The sequence below is a fragment of the Capsicum annuum genome, chromosome 5 (genome assembly GCF_002878395.1).
Source record: "Capsicum annuum cultivar UCD-10X-F1 chromosome 5, UCD10Xv1.1, whole genome shotgun sequence".
Classification (NCBI taxonomy): Eukaryota; Viridiplantae; Streptophyta; class Magnoliopsida; order Solanales; family Solanaceae; genus Capsicum; species Capsicum annuum.
In genome coordinates this window covers 7,408,136-7,422,668 of record NC_061115.1, presented here as the reverse complement: position 1 = coordinate 7,422,668, position 14,533 = coordinate 7,408,136, and the positions used below count along the sequence as shown (strand labels likewise).

Below are 14,533 nucleotides of genomic sequence, written 5' to 3'. Positions count from 1 at the left end.
TACTAAAGATACATGTTAGTAAGCTTAAAGATGCATATAATGTATGAGGGGGTATGTTATATGTATCTCACATTTTTTTTAAATTCAATTATTTATACCAAAGATACATATTCTGTAAAACAATAAATACAATTTAACTACACTATTTTTGCAATCTGTAATGATTTTGTTCCTCTCCATATCGAACAACAACAATGGAGCAGAACAATTTGAATTATAACTAATTAATTCGACAATATCTTCACACGGATTTTCCAACACATTACTGCACCAGCTTTCCCATCAAACAACATCTCACTATCAGATTTATCTACTGCACCAGATTTCAATATAAAGCTTCAACCATCTCATTATAAATCAACAACAATGTCGCATTACCATCAATGGTTGAAATCAATTTATCATGTGTTACATGTTCACTAACAACGATTCTATCACTCTTATAGCCCGCGATCGTTATATCATTAATCCAAACGTCGGAATGACATAACAACACTGAAATATTCATTGTAATTACTTCAAACAAAAAGAAAAAAAAGATCGTAGAAATCGTTTATAACAGGAAATGAAATATGAAAGAAATTTTATTTAAAAATATGGAATAAAATAAAATTTTCGTGAAATTTTATTCAGTTTTTACCGTTATTAGTTAGGTTAATTGTTAAATTAAAGGAACTTTAGCTGTTACAACCCTTAAATTTTGCAAATTAGTTTAATTATTAAATTTATCTATAGGATGTATCTCACGTTAGTTATATGTATCTTCAACGACAATATGTTAAAAAATTAAGATATATTTTATCGTATAGAAAAAATTAATGAGAGATACATATATGTACTGTCGTGCACAATATGTATCTTTAACACTACTAATATGTATCTTTGGTACGCTTATATATTAAAACTAAAACATTAAGAGATACATATATATACACAACCCGAACCAGAGATATAAGATGAAGAAAAAAAAATATCTCGTTAGACCAAATATGTATTTCGGCCTACTAAAAATAACAAAAATAAAATCGGTGGCACAACACACCGAAGTGTTCACGTAGGCACACGTGTGTTTCACGAGGCACTAAGGGTGTCAAAATTATATTTCTAATTAGTTCAGGAGGGTAATAGGACCCCGTTTAACTTGAGGTATGTCACAACCGTTTTGAGTATAGTTCAGGGGGGTAATAGGGTATTTTCTCTTCTTTAAATACGATTGAATGTAAAATATCAAATTGCTAAACAATTTAATATACCGGAGGCATTTCATCTCCCTCCATGATGTATTATGACTGAATGAAAATTATCACAATTCATATTTGTATGTCGCATTTTTCAACTTTTTGCAGATTAGTGAACATTTTTTTTTGAAAAAAAATTCGAATATTGCATTAAACAACAACTTATGAAAGATTTTTACTGAATCAATATATTCTTGTAGAAAGAAAAAAAAAGAGTGTATGAAGATGAAAAAGAAATTGGCGTGTTTAAAAAAGGAGAAAAAAACGGTTAAAGAGAAAATGAAGGTGTGATAGATATCTATTAGTAACTGTTAATTATACTTAAGGAAGGAATATTGTTTTAAAGATATATTAAATCTGTATTTTTCATTTTTGTGGTGATTTTGATTTGCTTTTTTAAAAAAAAAAAACAAAAATACTTTTGTTTTATTTTTTTTGAGTAAATACATAATTACTCCCTAATGTTGTTTGAAATTTTCAAAAAGACACCTAAGCTTTAACTTCGACCTATTACCCCACGATTCTTCTTTATTCCGTTTCAAATACACCATTTTGGACCTTTACGTGTATACACGCGCCACAAACGCGTGAAATGGCTCAAAATTGACTTTTTTTACCAATAAAAAGCTGTCACGTGTAAATAATTAATATATAATTTATATTCTTTTTTTTTAAAAGGAAAAGAATTAATATTTTTTTATTTTTCAAAATTACCCGGTACCCCCCCTCTCTCCCCTCCCCAACCACCCTTTCTTCTTCAACACCATTAAAGCTTCATTGAACCTTTTTTTTTTTTTAAATATCATTAAAACTCCATTAAAGCTCAACACAATGTCTTTTTCAACTCAATATCTTCTTCAACGCTATTAAAGCTCCTCCATTAAAGCTCTATTGAAGTTTCTTTTTTTTTTGAAAAAAAAATATCTTTAAAACTCTATTAAAGCTCATTTAACTATTTTTAAGACTCAATTCAATCATAAAACAATTTTTTGAATTGATTTGACAAAAAAAAATGGACCGGAAGAGAGATTTTGACGGAGTGAGGGGGTTAGGGGGAGATGCTGACAGGGTGGGGGTGTTGGACGGAGGGTAGGGGTGGAGGGGAGCTGCTGGACGTCGGGGGGAAGGAGGTGCTGGATGGTGATGGGGGAAGAGGGGGTGGGGTGGGTGATAAATTAAATAAAAAGGAAAGATTCATTTTAAAAAATCAAAATTAAATATATTTAACACGTGGCAACACCTGATTGGTGTATGTGTTCACTCTCTTTGTTGTAACTGAGATTCAGCGAAAAATAGTGTATTTGAAACGAATTAAGTAAGAATCATGGAGTAATAGGTCGAATTCAAAGTTTAGGTGTTTTTTTGAAAATCCCGGCCAACATCAGGGGGATAATTACGTATTTACTCATTTTTTTTTAATAAAAGTTGCTATAACTTACAAACTAAAAAGTTTTGCAATTAATAATCTAATGTGGTATATTTAGATAAATTACCCTACAATTAATATTAATACAAATGAATTGGCCTTTATGAGGTAATGTCTAAGTAGATTCAGTATTCGTATTGAAACTCTGCTAATTTAAATTCATGAATTGCAGGAATTATTTCTGAAAATGACTCTCCTATCAGTTTTTTTTTTCTTCCAAGCATAAATATTATCTGATTCATTTTGTAATGTAATTAAGTAGAAATTCAATGTTTATTTTCCGCCTTTGACAAAATTAATATAATCCATTAATCATTACAATTATTTCAGTTTATTTTTTATTAATGAAGTCACTTAAGTTAAATCAACTTATCCATAAGGTGATTATCGTCTGAAAAACTACATGGGTAAATTATAAAAAAATAAAAATTGAGCGGAGATTTATGAAATTACCCCTTTAGTTAATTAAGTATTGGAGATTGGCGATAATGTTATATATTGTATTGGAGGGGTGAATGAAACTGAAGCTCGCATTCAAAGTCTTGTTTGATAAGTATGTCAAAGCTTTAAAGGTAAGTTTTATCAAGCAGTGGTCAGACCAATTTATTGTATGAACTGAAGCGTTCGTCGGTTAAGAACTCACATATTCAGAAGATGAATGTAGCGAAAATAAGAATGCCGAGATTGATGTGTAGACATATTAGGAAAGATAGGATTAAGAACGAAGTTATTCGAAACAAAGTAAGAGTAACTTCTGTGATGGACAAAATGAGGACGAGACTAAGATGATTTGATATGTGAGATGATGCAAAGATAATGCCTAGCAAGGAGGTGTGACTTGCGAGAGATTGACTATAATTCTTATAATTGAGGTAGAGATAGATCGAAAATATGACCCTATATAGAAAGACATGAGGGTTGAGGATTAGCTTGAAGGTTATTAGGTATCATATTATTTGGTGTTGCTGCTTGTTCTTTTCATAATTGTTTCACCATGTATCACCTATCCATTGGTGTATTTGCTTTACGTATTTGATTATTGACAGGCTTACTCGAGCCGAAAATTTATCAAAAATAACCTTTCCACCTTCCCATGATAGGGTTAAGAGTGTGTACACATACCCTCCTCAAACTCCACTTATAAAATTACATTGAATATATTATTGTTGTAGTTAATTAATTTACTTTGAGTGATTTTACTGATATAAAATAAATATAAAACTTTTTAGTGGAGAATTTAATATAATTAATTGACCAGATGCCTCTAGAAGAAAATTAGCAAAATACTTTTGAAAATAAACTCAAAAATAATGTCTGCAAAAATTTAAATGAACACAAAAACAGTCAAAGTACAAGTTTCATTCAATGTTGAACCAAATCAATAGGATAAAGTACTATCCACAAGTTGAGACATTAGTAATAACAATACCTAAATCATCCAATATTATAATCTATATCTATAATCTATGATTTATATCTATAATCTATCTATAATCTATATCTATAATATATTAAAAGTGTGAAAAACCTTTAAAATATCGTTTGAGCTTTTTGTCCTTTATTAAAAGTTTTTGCTTTAGATAAACTCGTCTTTTCACTATTTTTTTCTAATATTTACTAGTTAAAAATTAATTAAATATATTTATGGTAAAACCTTTCATTATTAGAAATAATTAAAATTAATGACAATTAATATTTATTTCATTAGTTTAAAAATTCTAAATCACCTAAATTTGATTTTAAAAAGATTTAAAAAGTCTATTAAATCTACATCTATAATATGTTAAATTCATTAACCACTTAAAACTTCTGATGGTAAAATATATATGTGCTTATAATATGTTTTGAACTTTTCGCACTTCATTAAAAAATTTCGTAATAAATAAAATTATCTAATTTTAAATAATTAAGAGTTACACCTACGATACACGTGCGACTAAACTAGTTATGCAAAATATATTGTTGATCAATTACTATTTTCTTCATCTTGATCAATCTGCTTCAACCAAACAAAGACTTCAACTTGCTTTGCTAGTGGGTTCTATGTAAGAGACCACAGATTCACGTGTCCTATATTTTCCTTTCAAATTAAGTCTAGCGCTAGTTGATAAACTAATCCCTATGTTCAACAACAACGATTATAGTGAAGTGATAAGTAATAGTATTTCATTCTTGACTAAAAAAATTCGTGTTTGAGCCTTAAATATGAGATTGTCTTTATTATAAAACATTTTATCCATAATGTGGAACTTCTAGACGCAAATTCAAATTTAATAAAGCTTCGAGGCAAAAGCCGAATACCTAGTAAAAAATTAAAATAAGTTTCAGCAAAAATAAAAAACGCTAGCTGAGTTTTTTCCTACTTGTACCTTTTTCCTACTTGTACTCTTCTTAGCGAATAAAACTGCATGATACCTGTTGCAAGTAAAATTGATAATTATTTAATAAAATTAGTTAAAATATGCATAAACTGATCCAGACACGATAATTATAACAAAACTATATGTGAAATAATGTTGCACCAATTTTGAACCAATGAAGACTTCCTTTGTGAACATTTGAAGCATTCACATCAATGTCAATGCCCCCTCCCCCCCACCCCACCCCAAAATTGCTGACCAAAATCAAGACCCCCGCCCTCCCCCAACCAACCAAACAAATTCTCCTCTTTTCAACCCCACTTTCTCAAACCCCTTTACACCAAGATTAGCTTACTTCATCACTAGTACTAAAAATGATAGGATCAAGTTACTTCAAGGTTTTGCGTACAACAACATATCATACACAAATCTTATCACTACTTACTATTTTCGAAAGATAAAAGCGATTTCATACGCGAATTTAAATTTAATTGAGTTTCCACATTAATGCCAAACCAAGGAAAACCAAAGACACTTTGTTTGGTCAACAAAACTAAACTACATATGAAATAATGTCACAGCAAACTCAAATATACACCAATAATTAGTCTCACGGTTGACGGTCGTGGACTTGAAAAACCAAAAAAAAAATATACACCAATGATAACCACCCAACCCCAAAATTGCTGACCAAAATCAAGAACCTTGAATCCACTTTCCAAATTTCCACAAAAAAATCCTCATATGCTCATCCCATGTCTCTCTTTCTCAAACAAATTCTCCTCTTTTCTCTTCTTCCACTTTCCATTTTTTGTCTCCTCCTTCCACTTCACCACTTCCATTACCACACACATACTCAAACCCATTTTCCTCACAATCCCACTTACCCAAACCCCTTTACACCAAGAATAGCATACTTCATTACTGGTACTAAAAATGATGGACCAAGAATCTTTAGACTACTTCAAGCAATATACCATCCAAGAAACTACTATTTACTTCACCTTGATCAATTTGCTTCAAGCAAACAGAGAGTACAGCTTGCTTTGCTTGTGAGTTCTGTTGATGTGTTTGTGGCAGCTGCTAATGTGAATGTTGTTGAGAAAGCTGATGCTGTTAATGAAGAAGGGTCTTCTGCTTTGACTTTAGTGCTTCATGGTGCTGCTGTTTTGTTGAAATGGAAGATGGATTGGGATTGGTTTGTTAATCTTGATGCCTCTGATTATCCCCTCATCCCTCAGGATGGTGAGTTTACTTACCAAGTATTTTGTGTAGTTCAAGCTGGAAATAGTGTTTTTTATTAAGGGGGGTGGGGGCCTTTCTTGGACCCGTGCATAGCGAGAGCTTTAGTGCACCGAGCTGCCCTTAAGCTAAAAGTAGTGATTTTTATTGAAAGGAATGGGGGTTGGGAAAGACCTTTCTATTGTTTGGTTTTGAGATTATTGAGCTGAATTGGAACTTGCTTGGTTTTGAGATTATTGAGCTGAATTGGAACTTGCTTGGTTTCGAGATTATTGAGCTGAATTGGAACTTGCTAAAGTTCAATTCAGTTATTTATAGGAGTCTATTTTATGTAGTTCAAGCTGAAAGTAGTGCTCTAGCATAAGTGCAAGGTAAGACTGTGCAAGGTAAGACTGCGTAGACTCTTGTGGTCCGGCCCTTCCCTGGACCCGTGCATAGCCGGAATTTTAGTGCACCGGGCTGCTCTTTAAGCTGAAAGTACTGATTTTTATTCAAGGGGTTGGGAGCCTTAGTCGGACCCCGTGCATAGCGGGAGCTTTAGTGCACCGGGCTGCTCTTTAAGCGGAAAGTAGTGATTTTTATTGAAGGGGGTGGGTGAGGTGGTGAGGTTGGGGGGTGGGAAAGGACTTTTGGTTTTGAGATTATTGAGTTGAAGTGGAAGAAGGATTAGGATTGGTTTTTGAATCTTGATGCCTCTGATTATTCCTCATTCCTCAAGATGGTGAGTTACTTTTTTTTTTTCTTTTTGCTTTTTCTTGAAATCTTGATAGATTGACTGCTGTCTATCTTATATAGTGCAATCTGAAAGTAGTGATTTTTAATTGAAGGGGGGTTGGGGGTGGGGGGAGGTCTTTCTACTGTTTGATTTTTGAGCTGAATTGGGACTTGCTAAAGTTCAAATCAGTTATTTGTTGTAGGCTTGATTAGGCAGAGCACTGGCTAGCAAGGTGGGGGGTGGGTAAGGCCTTCTACTGTTTTGGTTTTGAGATTATTGAGTTGAAGTAAAAGAAGGATTGGGACTGGTTTGTGAATCTTGATGCCTCTGATTGGTTTGTGAATCTTGATGCCTCTGATTATCCCCTCATTCTTCAGGATGGTGAATTTACTTACTATTATATATAGTTCAAGGTGAAAGTAGTGATTTTTATTGAAAGCGTTGCGGGGTGTGGAAAGGCCTTTCTACTGTTTGGTTTTGAGATTATTGAGTTGAATTAGAATTTGCTATAGTTCAATCCAATTATTTATAGGATTTTACTTTATATGGTTCAAGCTGAAAATAGTGATTTTTATTGGAAGGGTTTGTTTTGTGTGTGTGTGGGGGGGGGGGGGGGGGGGGGAGCGTTGAATTGGAATTCGCTAAAGTTCAAACCCAGTTATTTATCGTAGGCTTGATTAGGCAAATCACTGGGTTAGCAGATTTCATGAGGATTTTAGTTAGTTCATATAAGATGGTCAAGCGAGTCGAGCTGATTTATTGTCTTTCAAGGGAATAATATCAGTCAAATAACTAAAGCCTCGATCCCGATTTAGATGTGTTTGGCTATGTGAATGCTCTTTACTCATTTACTCTATATTCAGACTTATTTCAATCCACCACTAAATATTTTGAGACTTTTAAGATAAATCGGAGGTTATCTAAATCTCACTCTACTTCCAATGCGGGCATACAAGTATTTAACCTGTGTAAGACGACTCCTAGTAAAAACTGAATCTAATGAAAGTGTGGCCTAGTGATCAACGGAATGATTTCTTGTCACTTGCCTAAGTCTTGGTGCACAGAGTTAATAGCTATACTTGCAGGAGGCAGCAGGTACCCATTGAATAATCGAGGTGTGCGCAAGCTGGCGGAACACCTTCTTTGTCAAAAGATAGAGAAAACACATAAAGTCACGACTCACAATTACAGTCGTCTCGAATTTGCAAGTAGACACTTATAGTTTGTGGGGGTCCTATTATCCCCACAAAACTAATCCCAATCACAATAAAAACAACCACTTTGATTATTTCCAAAGGAAGTGTAATGTCAAAGGATACGGGGGCGCGTGAATAGTTAAATTTTATCCCAAAAACAGTATAAAACTGCCACATGGCATTACCAATTAGAAATTTTCTTCTTCTCTACAACCTCAAAACTTCCATTGATAGTCCCAAAGCCTCCATTAATAGCAACTCATCTTCTCCAAACAAGGGGAAAGAAAAAATTTACGGAGCTTATACAGTAAATTTAGGAAACTACATTTATTCCACGAGATCTCAAAAATTTAGATCGGCTGCCCGTATCCATCAATTTCACCTACAGATAGATCTCAATATCGACTTCAAACACAACAACAAAGGAAAAAAAGAAAATAGTACAAATACCTAATTTAAAGACAATCAAAATTGGAAAAAAAGTGTATACATGAGCACCAAAATTGGAAAAAAAGAAAGAAGGAAACTTGAAATATAAACGAAACAAAATTCTGATTAAAATTCACTATGTTAAAAAATTAATGACACTTTCTACTTCCAAAATGCGATAAAAAATCAAAGCATACAACTATGCCAGAGAAGTTAAAAAATAGAAGAAATTTCTGAAATACACAAATCGAAGAGCTTGAAACTGAAAAAAAATGGTGAAACCAAAAAAGAGGAGAGAGTGAAACGAGTTGTGGAATTCGCTGGAGAAAGAAAAGAGAGGGGAGAGTAGAATTTTCTTACTGGTGACATTCGCCATAGAAAGAAAAGAGAAGAGAGAGCGAAATGGGTTAAAGTGTGAAGAAATTGCGTTTTTACCCGACCCTTTATTAAACGGGTAGAAAAAAGTAATATTATATTATTTAAATAAGGGTGAGACACGCACATGTAGGCTGAGAACACAGCTGAAGTAAAAAGTGTATATTTATTATTGTTAGAACTGGTTTCGTGAGGTAATAGGACGCCCACAAAGTTAAAGTGTCTTTTAGCAAATTCAGGATGACTTTATGTCTTTTCTCCAAATGATAATAAAAAGACCAATGATGCCATTACGGATATACTATATAATGCATTTCTAGCATGCAGTGAGTACTCTCAGACTCTTTAGTTGTACTTCAAGTGAGTGAACAAAATGCAAAGAGAAGAAGAAGCATAGATGCCAGTAACTCGATAAGTGTATAACCATTTCTAATAGATGAAGAATAGTTGTCTGTCGAGGTTGTGGGTTCCATATAAGGTTAAGTTGCATTTATTGATCTCAAGGTAGTGTGTAATGGAAAAATTCAACTGAGTAAATGAAAAAAGAAAAGTATACCTTATGTCTTTATAAGAAAGAAGAAAGAAAATCTATCCCACTAAGGAATAACTCATTTGGAGCGACATGGTCAGTGATGATTCATCTAGCTAACCCTGACTTGCTTGGGGTTGAGGTAGGGGCGGAACTAGCCTAACCCCCTTCGGCGGAAAATTATACTATTTATACAAACTTAAAATTATTTTGCATGTATATATAGCAGACGTTGAACCCCCTTCGACTAGTTCTTTTGTTCACATTTTTCGATTTTGAACCCCCTTAGTTAAGATGTTGGCTCCGCTACTGGGTTGAGGCATGATTGTTGTTGTTGTTTGTAAGGAGTAATCCATTTGGAGCGACATGGTCGGTGACGGTTCATATACCGACCCTGACTTGCCTGGGGTTGCGGCGTGGCGGTTATTGTTTGTAAGGTATAATCCATATTTGTCTAGTGGTGATTGCTCTAAGGCTAATAATAGCCTCCCATATACTGTATTCAGCTTCAGCATTTTTGCATCATTTGCAAGTGGAAGAGTGAAACTAACTTTCTAGCACCAACCACAACTAATTATGCAGTAAGTTGCTAACTACCGCTCAAGCTTGGCCCCAAATCATACATTTTCCATGCTAAAGTTAGTTACGATAATGTATACCTGCAACAAATAAGAAGGGTAAAGTACTGATCCTTAAGAATGAAAAGTCCTCTACTGGTCTCATCAATAAGCAAGCCAGCCAGGTGCCTCGAGTGTTAAAATGCCATAAATCTTGTCCTAATAAAGTCATTGTTCATCTGCGTATTCTCGATTACATAGAGAGTAAGTAGCTTTTTAGGATCATTGATGTCAAGAATGGACCTTGGGCCTAACTCAACCTCAAAAGCTAGCTCAAGAGGTGAGGATTACCCAAGTCCATATAAGCAAACTACCAGTCCATTCCCCAACCAATGTGGGACTTCTTACCCACTCTAACAATTGATACTTGTTATTTCACAATAAGTCAAACTCTAGTTCCTCAAACTTGTTTCAACTCTTAACAGTAAAAAAAAAAAAAGGCAGCACGGTGCACTAAAGCTCTCGCTATGCGCGAGGTCCGGGGAAGAGCCCCACCACAAGGGTGTATTGTACACAGCCTTCCTTGCATTTCTAGTGGAGGCTGTTTCCAAGGTTTGAACCCGTGACCTCCTGGTCACATGGCTGCAACTTTTTCCTCGTTCACCTACATAGACAAACATATGCTTGGGGACTAGTTATCTCTCAGAAGCCAATCACTATCTCATGCTTGGGGACTAGTTGTTCTTTGCTTGCCTTCCCCAAAAATTCTTATTGACCTTAAAAGTGAGGTTACTCCTAGCCCTCTGAACTTCAGCATATTTACTTCAAAATTGGCTTGAGTTCATAAATAACAGAGCTATGATGCCTAAACACCCCGAAATTTTGAAGATTAATCTCATAAATGACTGAATTTTTCCTTATAAAAAAAGTGGCTGGTTTTTGATCACTCACAGATCAAATCTAGTATACGTTGTAGCTTCTTCATCTATATTTGTTTGAGAACAAAAGAGAAACTGGTAAAAAGATGACCGGAGCAACAATTGCCTGTGTAAAACTTGAGTAGGTAAAATTATGAAAAGATAGGTGTTATGATTGAATGGTGAAGGTGCAACAGTGCACTTGGAGAACCATAGCTGTGACCTTTATTTCATTGAGATCAACCATTCCAGGAGAAAAAAAGGGTTAATCATTCAGACCATAATGTAAAGGCTGGAGATAGATGTCCATCGAATGTTCTGCACAGTTTATTTGATTACATGAATTTCCCTTGTCCTCTTTGCTCGTCCAGAAAGGTTCTATTTGCTCTTTGCTCTTCCTAGACGCAAATTATATTCTAGCTGATGCACTAAATATAACTTTTGTTGCAGATTTTCTCCAGATCATGTCTTTTGTTCCGAGGAATTTGAATTTCATAGAATATAATCAGAACGTCAGCCCAGAGGAGTAAGTACACATCATTCTTTTCGTTCCTAAATTAGTTTTTGTTTTGCAACTATATAAAGTTGCTTATCTTTGTTTTTTTGTTTTCAGATATCAAAAGGCTGCAGAAGTTATAGTCGACTCTCGACTCTACATTCAGTTAAAAGGAAAGATGTTTGTGGGTGACAAAAAAAGGGCACTTCCTAGTGCTTTTAAACTTTTTATGGGTAAGTTTCTTGCCAGATGATTTCTTTTACCTGTATCTGTACTAGTTGTTTGTCCTACTCTAATGATGGTGAAGCTGTGATTGCCAATCTGTAAATTTTTCTTTTACAATATGGGATATTCACGCGTTGTTAAGTAATTATCTTCACATGGTTTGTCAACGACGTGCCTGGTGTTGACATGCCTCGTCAGGACCAAAACAACTTAATGTTTTTGTATGAGCTTTATCTGTTCCGATATGAACTTTCTTGGTGTGTTAGCAAGTTAAGTGAATTTGAAAGTTCGTCTCGCAGAATACTCATGGTACTTGAGTCTTGAATTTGTGATAGGCACATGCAGGCTGCAGCCACTTTTTTTTTTCCTGGCAGTATACCGTTTATTCAGAAAAGATTCACGGCATAATTTTGCTATACCATTTATAGATTCTGAGATAGGTTCCCTTCATGTTGTGGTTTGCTAATAACATGCTAATCTAATTCCGTATTCTTGACCGAAGCTTTGGTTGATTCGTCAGGTTCTCAACATGTAATTCTAAACAGGAAGTTTGTCGAGTACTCGATCCATGGATGGGAAAATTTGCCAAGATTACTCTTGCTATACTTCTCGAACACTAGATCTTCTCATAAACGATATTTTCAGACTCTTGCTTGCAATGCTAAGGAGTTTTCAGACGCTGTCATTAACTCCAACTTGCGATTCATTAACTCGGACAACACTGCTCGAGATCCTTCAGACTTCGGAGCTTCAAATTCTGATAGACTACTTAAAAGGGAGGCTGCATTTGTTGGAAACATATCAGCAGATTCTCCCTTATTGGACATGATTGATGCACACATTCTTCATCGTGGTCGTGGTATGGTCTCACCAGGTGGGTGGTGTTTAGGTAGCTCAAATTGGTTCAGTGATCCTTGCGATGAATGGGGCGATCCCAGTGTCCTAAGACCGGGGCCAGCTGCAAAAGGACTTGAAAAGTTCCTCATGAAATCGATCAAAGACAAGTCAATCAGGTCGAGCACATGTGACCATCAATGACCACTTGTGACTTCTGCTAACTCCCACTCTCTCTCTGATTTTGTCAAGTTGTAACATATCGGACACTGCCACGGAATGGAAATTATCAGAAACCGTGCTTCTATATATCGGTCTGTTACTAAGTCATTTCTTTCCACCCCCCTAAGCCTCGGGGGCATAGTTACATGATACCCTATGCTATCGGGAAGTGGCCAGATACCAGCTGGAATAGTCAAGGTACGCACAAGCTGTCTCGAACATCATAGTCATCACAAAAAAAGAAAAACTAGGTGATTCTTCTTAGATATGTAATGTAGCTGTTACCCGATGAAATAGTCGAGGCACAAGCCCATTATAAGAAAAAAGTGTGCTAGTTTAGTGCATGTTTATGTATTGTCATCCAGATGTGTGTTGTTAATGTTAAATATTATGTATGTTGGAAGAAACAATTTGCTTCTGAAATGAGAATTATTCACCTTCAGTTTGCATCAATTAGTTCTGTATCTTTTTCCTAATTTATTCTCGTAACGACAGCATATCCATTGTAATCGCACAAAGTGAAGTCCAAGGAGGGGTAGGTGTACGCTGACCTTACCCCCCAACCCCAACCCCCCTCCCCTCCCTCCACCACTCTGCAGGTAGAGAGACTGCTTCTGACAAACCCTACTCGCCGAAAAACATATCAATGTAGTTTGGAAAAGGAAATAACATGAATTATTTCTTTTCTTTCTTATAACTCTGGTGTCCGGATTAATTTTTGTGCATCTCGACTAATTACACATGAAGAAATCACGTATTATTTGAAGGGGAGCCTTGGCGTAACTGGTAAAGTTGCTGACATGTGACCAGGAGGTCATGGGTTCAGCCTTGGAAACAGCCTCGGACAGAAATGCAAGGTAAGACTGCGCACAAAACACCCTTGTGATGGGTTCTTTCTTCGAACCGTGCACATAGCGGGAACTTTAGTGTACCGGACCGTCTTTTTTTTTTTTTTTTTAATCTAATTGTAAAATGAACCTTTATAGTGTCTTTTTCTTCCTTAATATATGACTTTCCAAAACACAAAACTTAAACAACAACTAATTAAGACAAATAAAGGCATAGATTACTTTAGAGGGAACAATGCCTTTGCATTTGAGCTGGATACAACACAACAAAGCACACAATACATTAATCAAATCATGTGCATATATCACTTTGTAATTTTTCATTTGTCCCCACCCCACACAATGAAAAAAGAAAAGAAAAAGACTTGTCAAATTTTCTCCTTTCTATATACTTTTAGTAAACATAATATAAACATACACCTTAACTTATCATATTTATATAATTCTCCTTATCATATTTATATAATTCTCCATCCTTACAAAGTATAGAAATCCCAACTAATTATGTATCTTCGTTGGATGTATCAGGAACTAATTATATATTTTTACGAAGAAAAAAATGCATGTATTATGTATCTCGACAGACTCAAAATCGAAAAAAATATATTGAGAGCTAATTATATATCTTTATAAAGGAAAAAATGTATCTTTGTTGGATGTATCAAGAGCTAAATCGACAAACTTAAAATCAAGATTTTCAGTAATTATGCAAAATGTTAAAAGTTTCTGTAATTAAGCTCCAAATTGTCGAGATTTAGTTGTTTAATTTCCCTTCCTTTTCTTTAGATACTCGCTGAGGAAGTAAAATAGAAATTCATTAGACAATAATTGACTTTAAGGTAATTCAACAAAAATATTCAACGAAATTTTACAAGTGAAATGCGTGGTGAGAATGATGTGTATGTAGTCTTATTATTACCTTAT

General features: G+C 34.7%; 1 protein-coding gene across 1 annotated transcript; it reads left to right on the top strand.

Moving 5' to 3' along the window:
- Positions 1–5,375: 5,375 nt before the first annotated feature.
- LOC107870257 (beta-glucuronosyltransferase GlcAT14B) lies at positions 5,376–13,214 on the top strand. Its single transcript, XM_016716723.2, has 4 exons — positions 5,376–6,269; positions 11,435–11,510; positions 11,598–11,713; positions 12,226–13,214. Exons 1-4 carry the CDS (start codon positions 5,780–5,782, stop codon positions 12,741–12,743), a joined length of 1,200 nt encoding a protein of 399 aa, XP_016572209.2. The 5' UTR covers positions 5,376–5,779; the 3' UTR covers positions 12,744–13,214.
- The last annotated feature ends 1,319 nt before the right edge of the window (positions 13,215–14,533 follow it).

Bases quoted from the DNA above. Each gene is read 5' to 3' on its own strand.
- LOC107870257 (XM_016716723.2), top strand. From the start codon at position 5,780: ATGTCTCTCTTTCTCAAACAAATTCTCCTCTTTTCTCTTCTTCCACTT. The intron at 6,270-11,434 runs GTGAGTTTACTT...CTTTTGTTGCAG, and splicing joins TCCCCTCATCCCTCAGGATG to ATTTTCTCCAGATCATGTCT. The intron at 11,511-11,597 runs GTAAGTACACAT...TTTTGTTTTCAG, and splicing joins CAGAACGTCAGCCCAGAGGA to ATATCAAAAGGCTGCAGAAG.